The following is a 22,394-nucleotide window of genomic DNA, read 5'->3' on the forward strand; positions in this document are numbered from 1 at the left end:
ACATAGGCACCTGCACCCTCCCTCCCTGCCCTGCCCACGCTCTCCGAGCAATCACAGGAGCTCTGCTGGAGACAAGAGGAGACCCCCCTCCACCCCTCTCACTCCGAGTGCACCAGGACCACCCGGGGAGACGTGCCCCCCAACTCGGGACAGGGACATGTGCTTGGTGAAGCCCCCCTTCCCACCCAGTAGGGCCCGCTTCTGGTTGCTGGAGCCTGAGCAGGAAGGAGGGGAGCCGCCACTACAAAGTTGCCCACACCTGCTGCCCCATTTCCATTTCAGCCTCCAAGCCCTCCTCATCCGAGTTTCTGGGGGACAGGAAGGGGTAGGCTGTCTGGTAATACAGCCAAATGACCCTCCCATGCTGAGAAGGGCCTGGCTTGCCTCGGGGAACCCTCGTGCCTCATTCCTGCCTGGGTTTAAGTCACCTAGAAGTTTCTCAGCTGGTGTCTGGAGAGGGAAGAGGGAGTGCGTGTGGGCAGGGCAGGGGCCGTACGCAGGGCAGGCAGGCTGTGCAAGCAGCCCAGGCCCTGGCCCAGGTTGCCCCAAACCCTGCCTCCCAAAGACCTCAGGTGGGGCTGGTGCCATCCACAGCCAACTGGACTCTGGACAATACGCCCCCTTCCAACCTGGCTGCCCCTACAGACCCCCGGCGGGGCTCCTGCACCAACCCCTCCCTCGTCCCCCTCAGCCCCCTCCACCCCCTCACCCCACAGACCCTCTCCACCTGAGGATGTGGCAGGACCATCCTCCCCTCCTCGAAGTTTTCACAGAGACAAGAGCCAGTACCCTGGTCCGGGCAGCCAAAGCCCCTGGTCCCTCCCTCCCTGAGACCCCTCCCTCCCCTTGTCCTTTGTCCTCAGCACACACACTTGCAAGGCTCTGCCACCTCCTTGGACTCTTGCGGCTCCAGCCTTCTCAGCAGGGCCACCCTCTCAAAGATGGACGGGGCTCCAGCATCGCCGGCAGGCCCCTCTGCTTTGCTCCCCCGTAGCACACCTCGTCTTGGACCACATCTCACGCCGCGCTCGATGCTTCCCTGCTACGGCATCAGCCCTGTGAGAGCGGGAAGACTTTCCTCTTTGCTCACTGCTGTATTCCTGGTCAAATGCTCGTGGAGCAAACTAATGACCCTGGGCCTAGAGTTGGGGTGTTTGAAAGTTGACTAAGCCGGAGCCCCTGTGGGACCCCAGTCTGGCTGCCCCGGGTTTCTCCCACCTGCCCTGAGCCAGAGGCCTCCCTCAGCACCTGGCACAAGAACCCCCAGGCCATGACCTCCCCCTGGGGACAGCTCAGCGCTCACTGGGTGTTAAAGGACGGGGAGACAGCTGGGCGCCCAGTGGCAGGGAGGGAAGGAGAGTCCCGTCCCCTCAGGGTTACACATAGAGGGCTCTCTCTGCCTCCCGGAGAAGTGTGAGGACCTGGTTCCCATCCTAGGAAGATGGGCCGTGTCTTTTTCCAGGGAACTCAGCTTCTCAATTACCTTCTTAGAGGCAGCTGGGGCCCAGGCACCTCCTCACCTGGTGAGCCGGTGAAGGAGAGAGCAGGAGAGCAGGCAGGCCTGGACCCCAACCTGCAGGGCAGAGTGCCTGTCGTCCCCACCAGGCCTGCCTGGGTGGAGCTGACATTGCCGAAACACAGGCGAGCACACGGGTGCTCGGTGCACACATGTGCACATGCGTGTGTGTGCATAAGTGTGTGTCTATATGTCTCCACGTGTCTCTGTACGTGTCTGCATATGCCTGTACAAGTGTGTGTGCACGCGCATGTGTGTGTAAAGACCCAAGTCACCCGTTTCAGTCAGGGATAGGTGGAAGGTGGCTGCCACACCCACGTATCATGACAGAGTAAAGCTGACACGGCTAAGCTCGCTCGCGGCCTACATTGTCTCAGGGTCTAACGCTCATTACCCACTAGCCACACTGTCCGTGCTCCCCCGCCGCCCTGCTCTGAGGGGGACAAGGGCCCACTGGGCTCTCTGGACCTGCTTCCCCCCAAGCGTGCAGACCGGTGCACACAGCAGCACACAAACACAAATTCACCATCACACAAGATCACGCTCCCTCCCCCACGGCTCCCTGCCCGCATCTCTCCACAGGCTGACAGCATCTCACCTCACTCATTTCTGAAAATGGAACCAATCTCCCCGGAGTGACGTTCACACAGTGCCCAACCCACAGGGCAGGACAAAGGACCAGGGGGCAAGGGCTGGGGCCACGGTGTTGCCAGGGGCCTCAGCTGAGGTGCTTCTGTGGGAGGAAGGGGCATCTAGGAGAGTCACTGCGCCTGCAGGCCTGGCATTGGCTCCCTGGGGTCCCGAGACCCCCACCTGAATGTGCCAGGGGCTAGCTAAGCACCCGCACCTGGTGTCCCCATTCTCCCCCAGCCCCTGCTGCCTCTGGGCCCTCCACCCTCCCATCTTCTACCCCCCCATCCCACTTCAGAGGTGACAGCGGGGAGCCAGGCCAGCACCCAGGACAGACTTAGGAGGGCAGAGACCAGGTCTCAGAGGGGCTCAGAGTCCCAGACCCAGCCAGACACCGGTGGGGTGAAACCCAGAGTCCGGTTTGCCTCAGAGGAAGCCAAAGGCACAGTGGGAAAGCCCACGAGAGGGTTCTTGTACTTCTGATACTGGGCTGTGGCCCCTCCCGAGCACTCAGGAAAAGGCCTGCCTGGAATCATCAGCTCCGGAGAAAGTTTGGGACGGCACTTGGTCCTTTGCTGAGCCGGGACAAAGCAGGAGGGATATAAGGGTCCCACCTGGGCAGGGCTTGCCGTGAAGAACCCCACTCCAGGGCCCATGCTCAGGGCGAGACAGGACACCAGTCTGCTACGTGCTGGCCAGAGGGCAGACAGAGCCACAGACCCCTCCTAAGATGAGCAAGGGACGGGGACCCCGGCATCCCTCCCAGGGAAGGCCCACAGCCAGGCCCAGAGCGGTCAGCCACTCAGCACAGCCCGCATACCTGCCGACATGGCCAGTATGGCCAGACACTGTGGCCAGACACGAGCCTGACCCTCTCCTCTTCCTGTCTTCTGGCGTCCAGGAACCAGCACCTCAGCCCACCTGAAACATCCCCAAGTCCAGCCCCAGCCCCACATCCTCAGAGGGAGCCACCCCCAGGGCTTCTCCTCACAGTCCCTGACCACACATCCCCCAGCTTTGCTGGTTCTCAGCCTGGAGCTCACCGTCGGCCCAGAGACCATCCTGCCCGGGCCAGAGAGCCACTCCCTCCCTCCCAGGGTGCCCGGGCCCAGCCTGGTTCACAGAAGCAAGGCGGACAGCATTCTCTCCGGCCTCTTTCACTCTGCTTCTCAGAGAGAATGTCCTTGTTCAAATCGACGAAGTCTGAGGGTATTCACACGGGACAGCGAATTGTTCCAAAGCAAGTTCTAGCGACAGTGCCCTACACACACCAGAAACAAATGCCTGCGTGCTCCTGCATGGAGGTGAGGGTCCTTGGGGCTGCCAGGGTATGGAGCAGACCCTGCTGGGGGCCCCGTGGGGTGGAGGCTCAGCCCTAGAGGGGTGGCCGGAGCCCCCGGCTGAGGCTCCCAGCACCCCCACCCGGCTATGCCCACCTCTGGGCCCGTGGGAGGAGAGGCTGGTGCACCCAGCCCCCGGCCTCGGGCCGGGTGACTTCAGGGTACTTGGGCAACTGCCCCGGCTCCTGTCCTGACCCAGGCCGCGGGGACACAGGAACTGCGGCTCTGGTGAAGGAAGCACAGCGAGGAAGGTGGGGAGACACCCAGCAGGAGGTAGGCAGCCTTGTCCTCCTAGACTGGAAACACACGGGCCCTTGACGCCGAAGTCCCTGCTGAGGACCTGCCCAGAGACGGTGCCGGGGACCGTCAGTAGCTGCAGCATTGCTGAAACAGCCCAGCTGTAAGGTATCGGGACTGAGCAAGTCTTTGAGAGTGGCTAGTGACAGTGGGCACTCAGGGAGGGACCAGGAGCTAGACAAGAACAAATCTCTCCGCACACTTCCACCGCATGTGTGGTTTTGGCACACGTACATGTCCTTCTTTCGGCAAAAGAGAGAGAGAGAGAGAGAATTGGGTTGTCTGCAGGCAATAGATCCTGCTTCCATACAAAGACATACAGACCCCCCCCCCCCCAGATTCCTAAATCTGGCTGGAACCTATGTAGACCGCCCCGCAGACCCAAGTACAGAGCTTTACGACAGAAACCGCACACGGACAGACACAGATGCACGATACACACGGGCACACACACAGGGTCAGGCACAAGACCTGCCAAGGCACCCACATATGCAGATAAGGGTGCCCAGGTCTACAGGGACCCACAGACAAAGGCACGGACGAACTCAGTGGCGCGCACAGCCATGGCCAACAAACCTGGGCCTGCCCAAGGCCCTCACACACAGGCACACATGTGCACAGATGCACACGCACGCACGCATACACGCACACCAGGGCCGCCCACTGGAGACTCCAACCAGGCGAGTGAGCGTGGCAGCAACCCCGGGGACGACTGTAAGTGCTACCTCGGTTCCTGTCCCCACTTCCCCCGCCAGAGCTCCACGTCAACCAGCGGGATCCGCCTCCCTCCTTCTCAGCTCATTGGCGCTGCCACCAGGCTGGAGACCTTGCCGGGAAGCCAGCTCCCGCTGAGGCTGTTGGCCAGGCAGGTCCCGAAAGCCCCCCAGGAGATCAAGAGCTGACTGGGACCCTGATGAGCACCCGTCCATGGGGGCCACACCTTCCTCCTCCACCCTTGCCACAGCCTGAACTGGCCTCCTCCGCACGCCCACGGAGGCCACCAACCTCTGGCTCCATGTCATCGGACAGGTCGGCGGGGAAAAGAGCAGGTAGCCAGGCAGAAAGGGTGTGCGCTGTGACTGGGAGGGCTCTGGCTTCAGGACCCTGGGATTTGAAGGGGGCAGGGTGAGTCTGGGAGGCGTGTTTGCAAAGGCACTGCCTTGACCCCATGTAGAGTGTGCATGGGGGGCAGACAGGACAGGGAGGGGAGGATGGAGGGAGGCCCCGTGTGTCCTTAACCCTGGCAAAGTGGCCACAGCCTCTGCCAGAGAACTTGAGGCAGCTGCTGTTCCAAACGAACAGCCAGATCCCAGAGTTTCTCTTCTCTTTCTCAGAACCCAGCCCCAGGAGGCCCCCGCCCAGACTCCCAACTCCACAGCACCTCCCGCCGGCCCCTGGGAGCGAATCCTTACCAGTCCCACCTCAGGATGCAGGCTGCTGGGCTGGATCCCCTTGAAAGCAGAGGCTTCCCCTTCCAGGCTGCGGTGGGCGCCGACTTCTCCTGGGACAACGGCACCCGGGCACAATGTCACCCTCCCCGAGCCGCTGCCACCCTTCTACGTGCTCCTGCCAACGGTGTACTCTGTGATCTGTGCCATGGGGCTGGCAGGTAACACAGTGTCATCTACGTGATTCGGAGGGTGCCCAAGATGAAAACAGTGAGCAACGTGTTCATCTTGAACCTGGCCATCGCCGATGGCCTCTTCACGCTGGTGCTGCCTGTCAGCATCGCGGAGCACCTCCTGCAGCGCTGGCCCTTCGGGGAGCCGCTCTGCAAACTGGTGCTGGCCATCGACCACTACAACATCTTCTCCAGCATCTACTTCCCGGCCACCATGAGTGTGGATCGCTACCTGGTGGTGCTGGCCACCACGCAGTGCCGCCGGGTGCCCCAGCGCACCCTCCGCGGAGCGAAGATCACCAGCCTTTGTGTCTGGATCGGTGTCACCATCATGGTCCTGCCCTTCTCCTCCTTTGCTGGCGTCTACAGCAATCAGCTGCAGGTCACGAGTTGCGGGCTGATCTTCCCGCGGCCTGAGAGGGCCTGGTTCAAGGCCAGCCGCATCTACATGCTAGTCCTGGGCTTTGTGGTGCCCGTGTGTACCCTCTGCGTGCTCTACGTGGACCTGTTGCGTCGGCTGCGGGCCCTGCGGCTCCACTCCAGAACCAAAGCTCTGGGCAGAGCCAAGCGGAAGGTGACCACCCTGGTCCTGGCTGTGCTGGCCGTGGGCCTGCTCTGCTGGACGCCCTTCCACCTGGCCCCCGTCGTGGCCCTGACCACAGACGTGCCCCAGACGTCACTGGTCAGCGGCATCTCCTACGTCGTCACCAGCCTCAGCTATGCCAGCTCCTGTCTCAACCCTTTCCTCTACGCCTTCCTGGATGAGAACTTCCCAAACAGCTTCCGCAGCACCTTCCGGTGCTCAGGGGCCTCAGCGCCCTCTGCAGAGCCCCCGTGTGTCTGCTAGGAAAAGCGCTGTTCCCTTCGGAGGAAAGGCTCACCTGCTCACGTCCCATCGCCACCTTCTCCACACAGAGAGAGGAAGACCCGTGAAGGCCGCCCACCGGACCTGCAGAGACGACCGCGACATCTCTGCCACCTGGACAGCCCCTGGGCAGGCAGCTGCAGGGAGTCAGGTTCTGGCCCCACCCTGCCTGTCTGACCCCGGGCACGACAGGCATCCTGACTCTACTCACCTGCAGAGAGGCAGACAGACGACGTCCCCGGAGGCTCCTTCCCCGTCTTCCTGACAATCATAATCTGGAGGGAAAGAAACCCACACTGTGATTGCATCCCGGGGCCACCACTGCACTCCACACTCGGCACCCTTGGGCTGGCTCCTCCCAAGACTGTGCTGAGATGGCAAAAGTGCAAGCACCTGGGGCAGGAAAGCCAGGTGTTACTGCAAAGGCCACAGACTCAATTATCAAATAAGGCCACGGAATGCATTCTCATAGCTTGAAACTTGGGCGGCATTTCACCAGGAGGCCTATGCCCACTTGGTGTCCTCTCTTGACCCTGCATGCTGTGTGGCCCATGCCCCTTTCGTGCCCTCCATGTCATAGTCTGTGGCCACCAGGACCCTTCTTCCAGGACCTTTGGACCCCCACGGTCTAGAGGGGGCATCTGGTACTTGGATGGGCTGACATCCGGACCCCTCCTCCCTGGGTTGTGGCCTGGGGCCTAGATTCAGCCAGCAGGAGCCCTGTGCTGAACCTCTGGGGTCAGGGTGGGGACACTTAGCTGCTGGCTATTCAGAGACCTGAAGCCTCAGCCAGGCTCCCCCGCCCTTAGCCCCGCGGCTCCCAGCTGGTTCCATGCTTGGCGCTCTAGCTGTGCCATTCTGTGCATCATCTGGCATCTCCCAGGACCCTCCTCAGCTCATGGTGCCCCAGGCTGGCTTCAGTCCTCATGGCACAGAGCTCTGAGCTGTCTGTCCAGCGGGCAGGCAACACCCACCATTCACCATCCATGAGGTGCCCCCCAGGGGGCGTGACTGCCGCCCTTCACATACTCCAGCTTCTCCAGTCACGTGGTCCTTAAAGCTCAGACCCACATCCTTTTCCCCTCCTCTCTGTCAGCCTGAAACAACTTACAGCCACCTCTGTGCTGCCTCGTCCCCGACGACACCGGAATCTACTGCCGTATGATGAATTTCCCCTGATCCTAACAGCTTAAGACAACATTTTATTATTTCATAGCTCCTGTCGCTCAAGAATTTGAGAGACGTTTTGGAGTAGTTCTGGCTCAGAGTCTCTCATGAGGTTGTAGTCAGGCTGTTGGGTGAGGCTCTGGTCACCTGAAAGCTGGACTCACATTGGGTCGCTGCTTCCAAGGAGCCCCTCACATGGCCCGGCGCACGAGGCCTCAGGTCCTCCCCACATGGACTCTCCCCAGGGCTGCTTGGACATTGCCCCCGTGTGGCTGCTGGTCCCCCAGGGTGAACCAGTGGAGAGTGGGAGCCAGGAAGAGGCCTCAACACCATCTAAGACTGTCTTGGGGGGCACCTGGGTGGCTCAGTCGGTTGAGTGTCTGATTCTTGGTTTCGGCTCCGGTCATGATCCCAGGATCATGGGACCAAGCCCCACATTAGGCTCCCTGCTGAGCGCAGAGCCTGGCTAAGATTCTCTCTCCCTCTGCCCCTTTCCCCTACTCTCTCACTCACTCGCTCGCTCACTCTCTCAAAAATAAATAAAAACATTTTAAAAATTGGGGCGCCTGGGTGGCTCAGTCGATTAAAGCGTCCGACTTCAGCTCAGGTCATGATCTCGCGGTCCGTGAGTTCGAGCCCCACGTGGGGCTCTGGGCTGATGGCTCAGAGCCTGGAGCCTGCTTCCGATTCTGTGTCTCTCTCTCTCTCTCTCTGCCCCTGCCCCGTTCATGCTCTGTCTCTCTCTGTTCCAAAAATAAATAAAACGTTAAAAAAAATTAAAAAAAATTTTTTTTAAATTAAAAAATAAATAAAAATAAAAATAAATTTTAAAAGACTATCTTGGAAGCCATTTGCCACATTCTAATCATTAGAAGTCAGCCACTAAGCCCAGCCCACACTCGGGGCTGTGGACATTTTTTAAGCCACCACTAACACCCACATCTCTCACTGGAAGATTCTGGGACCTGTTTGGTCACTGCAGGGCGGACACCTCCGCCAGCAGCAGCCCCAATTAGTGCCTCCGCACTGGCCCTGCCGTGCAAGCTTCTTGAGGAGAGGAGCTGAGGCTCTTGACACGTCTTCTAAGACCGCGGAGGTGAGAGCGGGTGTGAGGTGCAAATGAGTGAGTGAACAGGGCACAGCAGTCACCAAGGCTGGAGGGTGCGTTCCTGACAAGCGGTGGGAACAGAGGGGCGGGGAGGGGCGTGGCGCTGCTCAGAGACTCCTCAACACTCGACCCTGCCCCCTTCGCCCCCGGGCCGCAGCAACACTGGGAGGACGGACGGCAGCGTGGCAGGGACCAAGGCCAATCAGAATCAGCCAGGCAGCCCGCAGTTCCCCGCCCCATCCCCACGTCCGATGGGAGGGAGGGTCCTCACGCCAGGCCCCGGGAGACCCCAAGGACGGGGGCGGGGGAGGGGGTGGCCATGGGCCAGCCGAGATGAGGGGACAGGTGAATCCTCACCAAGGTTCCACCCAAGCGAGTTGCTGGGTCCCCAGGAAAATGCCAACCGCCCGCCCCCCCCCCCCCGCTGGTTGTCTCCACACCCTCCACTGTGACTTCCTGAGGTGGAGTGGGGGGAGAGAAAGGAGTGTCCCCAACCTCTGAGCTCGTCGTCCAGGGGAGGACCCGGGGCTCCCCTCGGCTCTCCAAATCTCCCAGCTAGGGCGGGCCGGCTCCGCAGCGCAAAGTCCAGAGGGCAGGCGAGCCCTCCGCCTCCCTAGCAGGTGCAACCCGGCCGCTGACCCCTGCCCGCAGCCCCGGCCTGGTCCACAACCTGGGCCTTCCCCCACGAACCCGCAAGGAAGGTTCAGCCGTCCCTTTTGCAGAGGTGAGGAAACTGAGGCTCGGAGGAACCAGGAGACTTGACCAACCCCGGGGGCTGGTAGGGGCGGAGGCGAGGGGGGCAGGTGGGGGGGCAGGGCCACGGCCGACGCGGGAGGGGACGGAGGTGGGGACGTGGTGCGGGTGGAGGTGGGCAGCGGACGCCGTTGGGCAGGGGCGGACACAGTCCTGGAGAGCTTGGGTTGGGACCCTACGCCCACGGTCCTGCGGGCTACCTCACAGGCCCCTCACGCCTGCGTGGCGCGCCTCGTGTGACCCCTCACGGCCCATCTCCGCGCGGGTGCTCACTGCGGGGTCGGCCCTGCACGGACCACCTTGAGCTCCTCCGTCAGCAGAACCGCAACTGTCCTGAGCATTCTTCACGCACCTCCGCCCTATGGCCGGTCACTCCCAAACTTTTCCTTGACGCTTACTTTTGGTTTTAAAAGCAAAGTGCCCGTCATTAAAACTTGTACCAAACCACACATCGGCGCATCTGCCTGTGCCCAAACACCTCGGCCTGAGCTCGCCCTTGCTACCCCTCTGAGGGCCTCTTTCTGAGAGGGTCCTCGGCCAGTAGAGTCAACCTGGGCAGAACAGGGTCCCCACAGGGGCCAGGGGGGCGAATCCACATCTCAGGGCCACCAGGGGAGGCTGTTCTTTTCATCTTCCATCAAGACCCCCCCTTAGACCTGCTCAAGGGAGGGGGAAGGGCTGGGGCAGGCAGGGGGCCTGCTGAACCTGTGACCCAGGTGGGAAGAGCACACCCCCACACTGGACCCGCAGGGAACCTCTAGCAGCCGGGGCAGGCTGGACGCACAGTAGTCGTTCAGGGAGAAACGGTTTGTGCTGGGGGAAAGGCAACAGACCTCCAGGGCATCGTGAACTAACTGGTCACATCCCTTCTCAAAGCCAGAGCCTGGCCAGGTGAGGAGCACAGAGGGAGTGGAAGGACTCACAGCCCCAACAGCCCCACCCCACAGGGGCCCAGAACACCTGCTCAGGAGGCAAGGGTTTATTACGGCCCTCCATGGGCCTAGAGGCATGATCAAGGTTGGTTACATGTAGGGGAAATCATGCTTGTTGCATGCATAAATGCATGGAGATACATGTTACACCAGCACAAATTCACAAATCCTGCAGCCTTGGCAGGACAGTGCCCCAGCTGAGGCAGCCCCAGTGTCCAGAGCCCCCCCCACCCACTGCAGCCGGCACAGCCCCATCCTCTCCAGGAGCAGCCCCACAGGGCCAGGGCTCCCTGAAGCAGGAGAAGTCGGCCCAAAGTCAGTGCTTCGTGTTCTTTGCAGGTGCTTAAGGTCACCTGGCTGAGGTCTGCAGCTCAGCTCACAGGTGGAGGCAGAATAGTCTGTCCAGCGCTGGGAGAATTCCATAGTTTCTCTGCAGGAAGAGTGTTTGCAAAGTCACCAAACCACAGTTACATCTGCAGACCAGGGAGGGTGCTTCTCTGGTGACAACAGCAGGGAGACACCCTCCCCTCCAGTGTTTCCACAGCTGGACAGTCCTCACACTTGGCTCAAGCAGGCCCTGTCGAGCCCCACCCCTTACACCAGCTCTGCATGTGAAGCCATCCCGATGTGGCCCCAGGTAGGGTAAGTCCCGGCAGCAGGAAGCTCAGACCTGCCCCACAGACACTGGGAGGCTTGTAAATGAAGCAGGAATCAGTCACTTGGCGGGGGGGGGGGGGGGGGGGGGCAAAGAAGACCCCATCCCCACTGCCACTCCTCTTCCACGGCCACCAGGATCCAAACACGGCGCAGGGTCCCGCCGGCTGCATAGCTGCTGACCTCTGATTTCAAGAGAGCCGGGGAGGACACACGGACCCCCAGACGGAGCATGGCAGAGCCCTCCCCAGCACCAAGCAGCCAAGACCGGGAACACAGGGCTGTTTCAGTAATGACAGAGTGGGGGCACCTGGGTGGTTCAGTTAGTTGAGCATCCGACTCTTGATTTCAGCTCGGGTCATGGTCCGGGGGTCGTGGGATTGAGCCCCACGTCGGGCTCTGCACTGAGCCTGCTTGGGATTCTCTTTCTCCCCCTCTGCCCCTCTCCCCCGCTTGCGTCCTCTCTCTCTCTCTCTCTAAAAAGAGAAACACAATTTTTAAAGAAGACATTTTAAAAAAGAAACAGCGGCCTGAGGTGATCAAGCAGCCCACAGGCCTTCTGAGCCGCCTCCGCACGCGCGGGCAGCACATCTGAGGCTGACAGTTCTTGGCGCTTCTGGAGGGAAAAGCCTCTGAGAGGCAGGTGGGGGACGAGAAGAGGAGCAGCTGAGGCACAGGCAAGTCCGTGCCAGCGGCTCTAAGCCCCGCTGCCCGCGGACGCCTTGCCAGCCCTCCAGTCAGTTCCAAGCCCAAGGAGACGGGGCAGCGCTCCACGCAGACGGCACGCCGCACAGGGGCACGGGGTGGGCACGCTGCTGTTACGCCTCCAGGTGTGTGCACGCCAAGGGCGCACAGGGTGCGGCGGGGCAGAGGCCAGAAGGGTCCCGAGGAGCGTAGGAGAGTTGGCGTGCGCTCTGGTCACGCACGCTCACCGCTGGGTCCTCGCGTCCCCTCTCCACCCTGAACCAGGAGGGCAGCTGTAGTCTGACCTGTCCCATGATGTCACCGGGCCCTCTGAAGCCACGGTGAAGTCTGTGAGTCCGGCGACGCTCAGGGCTCAGGTTGCCGTCAGCCTAGAGAGCAGTGACCTGGGTGAGCTCCGTGTTGGGTGTGGACGGGCTCTGTGGGCTGACAGGCACCATGGGCAGGTCCACGCCTAGTCATGCGGGCCGTGGTACTGTCTCGGAGGTCTTGCAGGCGAGGGCCACATCCTTGGCAATGCTGCGCACACGGTCAGACACCTGCATCTCCCGGCGCAGGGCAGGAGCACAGCAGAACTTTCGGAAGCAGGCCTTGAAATTCTCGTCCAAGAAAGCGTAGAGGATGGGGTTGAGGCAGCTGTTGACGTAGCCAAGGGCTGTGCAGAAACGCAGAATGGCCACTGCGGTCTCACTGCCCGGCTGAACGCCCAGCCCTTGGACCAGCACGAAGACCTGGACGGGCGTCCAGCAGCCCACGAACACCGCCACCACCACCAGCACCAGCCGCGTGATGCGCCTCAAGTTCCGGTCCTTCTCCCGGGAGCCGGACAGCAGGCGGACGCCACGCAGCCGCCGGATCATGAGGCTGTAGCAGATGGAGATGATGAGCACGGGGATGATGAAGGAGAAGAGGAAGATGCCGATGGCAAACACGGGGCCCCAGTAGTCCTGTGGGGCGGGGATCTCCACGAGACACTCAATCTCTGCAGGGAGAAACACAGGGTCAGGGTGAGCGAGCCGGCACGGGGCCCTCTGGGGCCAGAGGACGACAGCACGGGGGAGGGGGGCCACCCACTGACCTTCGTCCTCGACCTGCGCCGAGCCCATGATGGCGACAGGAACACCCACGACAGACGCCAGAGCCCAGATGGCCACGTTGACGGCCTGGGCCTTGCTGGACGTCCGGACATCGAGAGCGCGGATGGGGTGGCAGATGGCTACATAGCGGTCCACGCTCATGGCGGTCAGCGTGAAGGTGCTGGTAAACATGTTGTAATAGTCGATGGCAATGACTGTCTTGCACAGGGCATTTCCAAATGGCCAGAAGCCCAGGAGGACATCTGTGCCCTGGAAGGGCAGCGTCAGCAGCACCAAAGTGTCCGCCAGAGCGAGGTTAAAGATGTAAATGTTGGTGGCTGTCTTCATCTTGGTGTGCCTGCGGAGAGCACAGGGGGAAGGAAGACCTGGCCCAGTCGCTCTGGCTGGACCCGGCGGCGGAGGCCCGGGGGCCTTTCCTGTTGCCGCCACCAGGAGCACCCGCCCCGAGACCCCTGTTGGAAGGCAGGCCCCCCGGCCCGGCACAAGGGACTTGGGGCACAAAACTGTGCTTCTGGCACACACAGAAGGCTTCCGAACCCCAAAACCGGTCCGCTTTGGGAAGGCTGGGATGTCAGGCAGCAGAGCACCCCTGTGACTCCACGTGGGAGCAAGGGGACAGGAATCTTCAGAAAAAGGACCAGTCCCCCTCCCTGCCTTCCAAGTCTTCCTGAAGACAGCCCACGGACTACGATGTTGGCCCTAGACACACCAGAGGTTCCTGAGGGCTCCAGAGTCTGTAAAAGCACATCAGAGGCCTTCCGACCCATGTTGTGGTCCGGCCATAGAGACAGGAAACGGCACCAGAAATGGGAGGTGTGCTAACAAGACCTGGCTGTATCCAAGGGACACAGCCTTGGGGACCTTATAGTTACGGAATAAACACCTGTCGAGTGGGGCACCTAGGTGGCTCAGTCACTTAAGTGCCCGACTGGCTCAGGTCACGATCTCGTGGTTCATGAGTCTGAGCCCCACATCAGGCTGTCAGCACAGAGCCTGTTTGGGACCCTCTGTCCCCCTCTCTCTGCCCCTCCCCCACTCGTTCTCTCTCCCTCCCTCTCTCTCTCTCTGTCCCTCAAAAGTAAATATATATTTTAAAAAATAATAAATAGGGGTGCCTGGGTGGCTCAGTTGGTTAAGCATCCAACTCTTGGTTTGGGCTCAGGTCATGATCTCATGGCTTCATGGGTTCAAGCCCCGCATCAAGCCTGCGCTGGCCGTGCAGAGACTGCTTGAGACTCTCTCCTCTCTCTCTGCCCCTCCCCTACTCGCACTGTCTGTGTCTCTTTCAGAATAGATCAATCAACTTTAAAAACTATCAAAAAATAATAAATAGCAAATAAATGCTTGTTGAATGAATCAATGTTATGATGGTGGCGATGGAGGTGGTGATTGTGGTGGGGATGGTGGTGGAGAGAATTCTGGTGATGGTGGTGATGATGGTGACTGTTGTGGCAGTGGTGCTAATTAAGGTGGTGGTGATCGTGGTGGTGGTGGTCGCACAACACCAAAGATGTTGCCGTCACCAGGAACACCAATGTTCCCTGTAAACTAAGCTTCCATAAGGGAATCTGGGTTCGGTTCTGCCTCTCAGAGAAGGATTAGAAAGAAGCACAAACAGACCTCAATTATGACCAAATAACAGCAACAATGACCACAGCGGCAGACACCTGAGCCAAGCTCTCACATGGATTTTATCTCACTTAAATTTCAAAGATGCGGGCGCCTGGGTGACTCAGTCAGTTAAGCGTCCGACTTCAGCTCAGGTCGTGATCTCACGGTCCGTGAGTTCGAGCCCCGCGTCAGGCTCTGTGCTGACATCTCAGAGCCTGGAGCCTGCTTCGGATTCTGTGTCTCCCTCTCTCTCTGCCCTTCTCTCACTCACGCTCTGTCTCTGTCTCTCAAAAAAAAAAAAAAATGACCAGGGGCGCCTGGGTGGCTCAGTCGGTTGAGCGTCCAACTTCGGCTCAGGTCATAAACTCGCGGTGTGTGGGTTCGAGCCCCGCATCGGGCTCTGTGCTGGCAGCTCAAGCCTGGAGCCCGCTTCGGATTCTGTGTCTCCCTCTCTCTCCGCCCCTCCCCTGCTCATGCTCTGACATTCTCTCTCCCTCAAAAATAAATAAACATTAAAATATTTTTTAATTTCAAAAATGCTATTTTGATCCCCACTCTATGCAAGAGGACCCTTAGGCTCAGAGGATCTAAGTGGCCTTGAAAAGAGCTGGCAGAAAAGCAGAGAGGATCAAGAGAACTAGAAGACGAGCCACAGACAGGAGGAAAGATTTGCCAGAGATGCATTTGATACAGGCTGCTGTCCAGAATACACAAGAAGGCTTAAAACTCGACAATAAGAAAACAGACAAAGACTTTAACAGACACCTCACCAGTGAAAACAGCAACGAGATACTGCTACACACCTCTTAGAACGAGCAATTTCCAGAACACTGACACCACGCGCCGGTGAGGGTGTGGGGCGGCGGGAGCTCTCATTCGTTGCCGGCGGGCATGCCAAACGGTGCAGCCACTTTGGGAGACAGTTCGTTGGTCTCTTACAAAACTAAACATACTCTTACCCTACGATCCAGCAATCACACGCCTTGATATTTACCCAAAGTTGTTGAAAACTTGTATCTGCATAAAAACCTGCACACAGATGTTTATAGCAGTTTTATTCACAATTGCCAAAACTTGGAAGTGACCAAGATGCCCTTCAGCAGGTGATGGATTCGTAAACCGTGGTCCATCCAGAAAATGGAATATGATTCAGTGATAAAAAGACATGAAAAGATCTGGAAGAACTTAAGTGCATATTCCTCAGTGAAAGAAGCCAGTATGAGAAGGCTACACGCTGTATGACCCCAGCTACGTAACGCTCTAGAAAAGGCAAAACTATGGAGACAATAAAAATATCAGTGGTTTCCAGGGGTTGTGGGGTGTGGAGGGATGAACAGGCAGAGCACAGAAGATTTTTAGGGCAGTGAAACTGTTCTGTGTAATATTATGATAGTAGATACATGTCAAAACCCACAGGATGTACAACACTAAGAGTGAACCATAATGTAAACTATGGGCTTTGGGTGATTATGATGTGTTAACGTAGGTTCAATTGTAAAACTGAGTTGTAACTCGTTATAAAATGTACTAGTCTGGCAGAGATGTTGCTAACAGGGGAGACCATGCATGTTGGGGGGCAGAGGCATATGGGCAATCACTGTACCTTCCTCTCAATCTTTCTGTGAATCTAAAACTGCTCTAAAAATAAAGTATCTTTAAAAAAAGCAGGACTTGGGGCGCCTGGGTGGCTCAGCTGGTTGAGTGTCGGATTTCGGCTCAGGTCATAATCTCGAGGTTCGTGAGTTCGAGCCCCGCGTCGGGCTCTGTGCCGACAGCTCGGAGCCCGGAGCCTGCTTCCGATTCTGTGTCTCCCTCTCTCTCTGCCCCTCCCCCTCTCACGCTCTGTCTCTCTCTGTCTCTCAAAGATGAATACACGTTAAAAAAAATTTTTTTTTAAAGAGCAGGACTTGGAGCCGGGGTCCGGGACTGCAGAGGCAGTCCACCCCAGTCCACAGGCTCAGAATACACTGTGCTAATACTCGGACCAGGCCCCACACACCAGTGTCTCTGGGGACTGCTGTGGGCAAGACAACCTTCCCTGTCTGCTCTAATCAGGATGTGGCTCTGAGAGTCCTGATGCCACAGTGCGGAGGAGACACACAGAGAAGTGACGACAGCAAGAGTGAATAAGACCACCCCGGGGCGCCCGGGTGGCCCAGTCGGTGAAGACTCCAACGTCGGCTCAGGTCGTGATCTCACAGTTTGTGAGTTCGAGCCCTGGGTTGGGCTCTGCGCTGATAGCCCAGGGCCTGCTTGGGATTCTCTCTTCCTCTCTGTCTGTCTCTCTCTCTCTCTCAAAATAAGTAAGACTTAAGAAGACAAAGACCACCCCAGGTTGCTGCACTTGTCACCCACAACCCACCCTCCAGCCACAGAGGGGCACGTGTGTGAGTCCAGTGCCGCGGGGTCCAGCACTGGGCACAGCCAGCTGCTCTTCCTGGCCCCGGTGTGAGCACGTGCACCATGCACCTCGCACACATACGTGCGCACACTCGCATACGTGCACACGCCAGTGTTGACACGTGCACACGCTCACATACATGGACCTGTTCACATGCACGGACAACCCTAACCGTGCATGTACACACACTCATGCCTTCGTATGTGCACACACACACTCGTGTGTATACGCTGTGCATGCCTACCCCGCTTTAAACCACACACGCGTGCACGCACACATATGGCACACTGACTCGTGTGCACCCACTCCCACACATACGTGTACACAGGCACACATGTATGTGTGTGGCTCACACTTGTGTGCACTCCTGCACGTGTGCATTCACCTTTTGTGTGCGCGCATGCCTTGTGTACACGCTTGGGCATGTGAGCACACGTGAACACACACACATGCGCACGTCCTCACGCTGTGGCCCCACGCCATCCCCACACTGTTCCCCTACGATGGACCCCGACCCCACTCCCGGCCACCCCTCTTGGCCACAGGGGCTTTCCCATTCTGAGCACAAACATGCCGGAGTCAGCCCAGACGGCAGCAGCGAACGCGATGCTGGAGCTGAAGGCAAGGGCTTCGGCACCTGCCCCGGCACGGGCCCCGGAACCGGCCGGCGAGAGCTGCCTCTTAGGGGCACGGTGAGGTCCAGGAGAGCCTCACGCCGCGGCTCAGCCGGGAAGCTGGCCCGCAGCTCAGGTCAGGGAGCGTTATCTGCCAGGAGTCAGAGTGACAGTCCGTCTGGGGCACGGATGCACCCTCTGCCCTCATCAGGACGGGGGTGAGCAGGGCTGATCCTTTCCTCTCCCTCTCCCCCTAGTCAGGTGCCCCAACCCTGAGGACTCGGAGCATCCGGGACCTCAGGACTGACCCTGACCCTGATCCTGCCTGACAGGATGACCAGAAATGGAATGGGAAAAGTGGGAACCCCCCACCTGCCAGGCCCACCCAAAACAGCCCCCTGCCTCAGTTTCCCCTCTGCAGTAATGTGGGACTCACCAGTAGGGAACCTTGGCAGGTCCCCAGCCTACCTTAGGATGACATACATGACGAGGCAATTTCCCAGCAGTCCCCCAATGCAGACGGCCAGGTAAAGCCCTACGATGGTGACCTTGAGCCCAAGGGGCAGGAAGGCGCCGTGGCTGGCATTGAGCAGCAGGTTGGGGGGCAGCAGGCTGTGGTTGGGGCTCAGGAGGGACAGGTTGCCCTGCAGGTGGCTGCCGTAGAGGACCTCCCAAAATGGGGCAGGGAAGAGGGACTCCATGCCACCTCCCTGCGTGCAAAGCAACCTGGTACCTAGGAGAGGACAGGGACACATGACCACAGCACCCAACACCCACCCGGCTGAGGCCTCTGAGCACAGTGTGTGTGGCCCAGCAGGCACGTGGACCCCCCACACATACACACAGGCAGCCACAGACGCAGAGGCATACATCCACACACAGAAACAATGGAGGCAAGCAGACACGTATGCACAGATGGGAACACGCAGAGAGGCATGTAAGTCTCGTCAGACCTGTAGACTCCCACATGGGGCGTGTGGATGTAGTTACACTCCGGGACATGTGTCCACCCACAGGGACTCATGGACACACGGCCACCCGTGTGCACACATCACACACAGAGGTGTCCAAAGCTGACCTCGTGCACGCACAGGCACAAGAGGGTCAGAGACATACCCAGAAACACCTGCAGCACAGGACCGAGGCTGATCGAGCACTCAGCTCCCTCCCACCCCTCCCCAGGCCTGCCTGAGAGCTGCAGTCTGTCCACACCCGGCCCCCAGCAGCTTAGGCCTTACCTTAGCAACCTCCGTGGGAGCCAAGACTGTGGGGATGCTAACCGTCAGCGCTGGCAGAGCAGGGCTGGGATCCCACGGCCCTCAGCGCCGGATCTGGACAGGGCTGCGGCAGGCGGCTGCTCCTTCCCTGTAGCTGCCAGACCAGACGCAGCAGCCTAGCGCGGAGCTGGGGGATGGGGAGGAGACTGCTGCTCCTGAGGGGGAGGGGCCACGCGGGGTGGAGGAGGGGGCCGCAGGGAAGGCGGGGGTCACCGGGCCCCACACTGGATGGGGAGAGACCAAAGGACCAGGACACACACTTAGAGATGAATGACAGACGGGCTCCGACACACGGACACAGGAACTGAGCCGGGGCACAGACATACACACAAGGACGCACGGGGACTCGGGGACGGGCACGGGGGACAGACACAGAGACACGGGACAGAGACAGAGTGGACACACGGGATGGAGACACAGGTAGGTGCACACACAGACTGGGACACAGACATGGGGGCTTGTCTCACACACAGAGACACTGCCTCGGACAGGCTCAGACCAGCCTCGGTCTGCACTCTGTGCCCAGAACAGCACCCTCAGCTGGGCTCCGGGGGAACTGAGGCACAGCAGGCCAATAGGTAGGTAGGTGGATACACAGTGCCCCCGCCCAGCCAGCCCCAAGCGGATCAGAGCCTTGTAGACAACAAGACGCCTAGACTCTACTGTGGACCCTGTGTCCCTGCTGTGTGCCCCGCACGTCCATCATGAACGCGAGCTCATCCGTCCCCATCATACCGGCTCATTGTCATCAGCATCACCTTCATGCAGACAGGAGCATTAAGCCTCAGAGGTGTGAAGTCACCTGTCGAAGTAGCAGAGACAGGGTTCAAACCCAGATCCACCTGCAGCTTTGAGACACCCCAAGGGCGTCTCGCCACAGCAGGGTCCCAGGGCAACATCTGAGCATCATTCCGTCACAGCCTGGGCCCCCACACCAACGCAGCCAAAGGGCTCCAGTGGGGCTGCCTCCTTCCCAGCCCTGGGGTCACATGTCGTGTGGGAGATCTCTCAGATCAGCTACCAGCCTTGCAATCATGGGGTCATTCTTCCTGCACAGGCTCTACTCACATAGCCCAGACCCTGCTTGGAGCATCCGTCTCCAAGGATGGGGACCTGGTTGCTAGGCGACTGGCAGCAGCGTCGCTAGGATACCTGGCAAATCAGAGAGGACAGGGCAGGCAGATGCCCCAGGACTCAGCATCCTAAGCTGTCCCCCAGGGCTTATCTCTGCATCTTCACTGCGGCTGACTCAGGGACACGTGTGGAGACATGGGGCACACCCACGGGGACACTCAGGACACAGGCTCACGTGCCTGCATGCACACACACAAAGATGCCCAAACAGGCACACGAGTGAACACACAAACACAAGCTCATGCTCAGAAATGCACAGACACCCGCAGGCACAAACACACGGACCACACACACGTGAACCCACGCCAACGTGCACTCAAGGCACATCAGTAGACGGGACAGAACAGGCGGACACACAGATCAAGGCCTTCAGACACCCAGGGGCCACACACGAGCACCACACTCTCCAGGTGAAGCTTGAAGTATGATCCTGCTGACCTCGGGAGCCCAGCAGGGGCAGGAACCCAAGGAGGCCAGGCTTGGCCTCCCGCAGCCTCCCCCAGCCGGGCTGACCGAGGTCTGAGCAGCCAATCCCAGCCCCTCTTGCCCCCGCTGCCTGCGCCCACCTGCCTGCTCACCGGCCCGCAGAGCTCGTTTCATAATGGCCTCCAGCTGCCTCCCAGCTCCGGCACAGACTAGGGGAAGGGAGGGCCATGAGGCTGGTCTGGAAAGGTATCCCGTGAGAGTGCACCCAATGGACCCAGCGCTAAGGACGGCTGGAAGCAGATACCTGGCCCCTCACAGGGATGGTCTCAGCCGAAGGTCAGGCTTGGTCACCTGGCCCGTGGGGGGTCAGGCTGGAATGCTGACTGTACTCCCTGGGTGTGACAGCGGCCCAGCCTTGGACCCTAAAGGGCTCCCACAAAGGGAGCTGGCAGCACCGAGGAAATAGCCCCTGCACAGCCAGGGTAAGACACAGAACACATGTGTCACACATGGGACAGCAGGGGACACGTTATGTGAGACAGCATTGGTATCAAAGCAGGACAACTCACGGGAGCCTGGGTGGCTCAGTCGGTTAAGCGTCTGACTTCAGCTCAGGTCATGATCTCGCGGTCCGTGAGTTCAAGCCCCGCATCGGGCTCTGTGCTGACCACTCGGAGCCTGGAGCCTGTTTCAGATTCTGTGTCTCCCTCTCTCTCTGACCCTCCCCCATTCATGCTCTGTCTCTCTCTGTCTCAAAAATAAATAACGTTAAAAAAAAAATTTTAAAGCAGGACAACTCAAACTCACATCATATGCAGGCAAAACAAAACACACAGGGGCACCAGGGACAGCCCAAGGCATGCGGCTTACGTGAATGACGGCACAGAACGCATGTCCACAAATTATGGTTGTAGCTCCTGGGCTGCACTCAGGAGTCATGGGAATTTGTGGCAGGACCTGGTCCCAGAGAGATTTCCACCCACAAAGTGGGGCGAATGCACCTTACTCTTGCCCAGTGAGTCACAGCCCGGAAACGCCGCTACTCGTGGCCTCGGGCAGGCTCGCCGTCTGCTTCCGTCCATCTCTGGGTGCTTTGCTACCCCTGGGCGCGGCACAGGAATCCAAGCAAAGTCACCAGAGCCTAACAGGGAACAGCTGCCCTCGGGGAATTCAGTTCCCAGGTCATTTGTGCTGTTAAAAAGCGAAAGACCCTCCGGGCACCTGGGGGGCTCAGTCGGTGGAGCAGTTGAGCATCCGACTTTGGTTCAGGTCACGATCTCACGGTTGGCGAGTTCGAGCCCCGCGTCGAGCTCTGTGCTGACAGCTCAGAGCCTGGAGCCTGCTTCGGATTCTGTCTCTCTCTCTGCCCCTTCCCTGCTCATGCACTGTCTCTGTCTGTTCTCAAAACTGAACAAACATTAAAAAAAAATTTTTTTTTTTTTTTAAGTGAAAGACCCAGGTTCCTGGGAGGCTCAGTTGGTTGAGCATCAGACTTTGGCTCAGATCAGGTCTCAAGGTTTGTGAGTTCAGGCCCCATGCAGGGCTCACTGCTGTCAGCACAGAGCCTGCCTCAGATCTTCTGCCCCTTTCTGCCCCTTCCCCATTTATACTCTCTCAAAAATAAATAAATCCTAAAAAAAATTAAATTAAAAGTGAAAGGACTCTTTCTTTCAAGTTTATCTATTTATTTATTTTGAGAAAGTGCACACCCAAGCAGGGAAGGAGCAGAGAGAGAAGGAGAATCTCAAACAGGTTCCATGCTCAGTGGGGAGCCCGTCGCGGGGCTCAATCCCACAAACCCAGAGATCATGACCTGACCCGAAATCAAGAGTCTGATGCTTAGACTGAGCCACCCAGTGAGCCACCCAGACACCTCCAAGGACATTTTTTTTTTAGTTTATTCATCCATTTTTTTAAAAGAGAAAGAACGTGCATGTGCACACGAGCACAAGCAGGGGAGGGACAGAGAGAGAGAGAGAGAGAGAGAGGATCCCAAGCAGGCTCCACGCTGATAGTGTGGGACTCGAACCCTCAAACTGTGAGATCATGACCTGAGCCAAGATCAAAAGTCAGATGCTTAACCTACTGAGCCACCCAGGTGCCCCTAAGAAAAAACCAAAATGGAAGGATTTTATCGGTTGTGAGTTTCATCATAATAAATTACTTTGTGTGATTTTAACTTTATAATATTTATATATGGCAACAAAAGAATTGACCTGTACATTTTCAATATAATGTTAAATTTTGTA

General features: G+C 58.7%; 2 protein-coding genes across 3 annotated transcripts; one reads left to right on the forward strand and one right to left on the reverse strand.

Moving 5' to 3' along the window:
• Positions 1 to 5,210: 5,210 nt before the first annotated feature.
• On the forward strand, positions 5,211 to 6,251 carry NPBWR2 (neuropeptides B and W receptor 2). Its single transcript, XM_007099201.2, is given in 3 exon segments — positions 5,211 to 5,300; positions 5,302 to 5,398; positions 5,401 to 6,251. Coding segments are annotated over 3 exon segments (1,038 nt in total).
• A 5,236-nt stretch (positions 6,252 to 11,487) lies between these two features.
• Positions 11,488 to 19,838, reverse strand: OPRL1 (opioid related nociceptin receptor 1). 2 transcript variants are annotated; one of them, XM_007087004.3, is made up of 5 exons: positions 19,321 to 19,838; positions 18,547 to 18,712; positions 17,777 to 18,041; positions 12,664 to 13,019; positions 11,488 to 12,567 (listed from the first exon to the last, which is right to left on the reverse strand). In XM_007087004.3, the coding sequence occupies exons 3-5, from the start codon at positions 18,007 to 18,009 to the stop codon at positions 12,044 to 12,046; spliced, it is 1,113 nt and encodes a 370-aa protein (XP_007087066.1). In that variant the 5' UTR covers positions 18,010 to 18,041; positions 18,547 to 18,712; positions 19,321 to 19,838; the 3' UTR covers positions 11,488 to 12,043. The 2 variants fall into 2 exon arrangements, with proteins under 2 accessions (XP_007087066.1, XP_042835799.1); XM_042979865.1 differs by lacking the exons at positions 18,547 to 18,712; positions 19,321 to 19,838 and having other exon boundaries at positions 17,777 to 18,057.
• Positions 19,839 to 22,394: the final 2,556 nt, after the last annotated feature.

Source organism: Panthera tigris, chromosome A3 (genome assembly GCF_018350195.1).
Source record: "Panthera tigris isolate Pti1 chromosome A3, P.tigris_Pti1_mat1.1, whole genome shotgun sequence".
NCBI classification, from domain to species: Eukaryota; Metazoa; Chordata; class Mammalia; order Carnivora; family Felidae; genus Panthera; species Panthera tigris.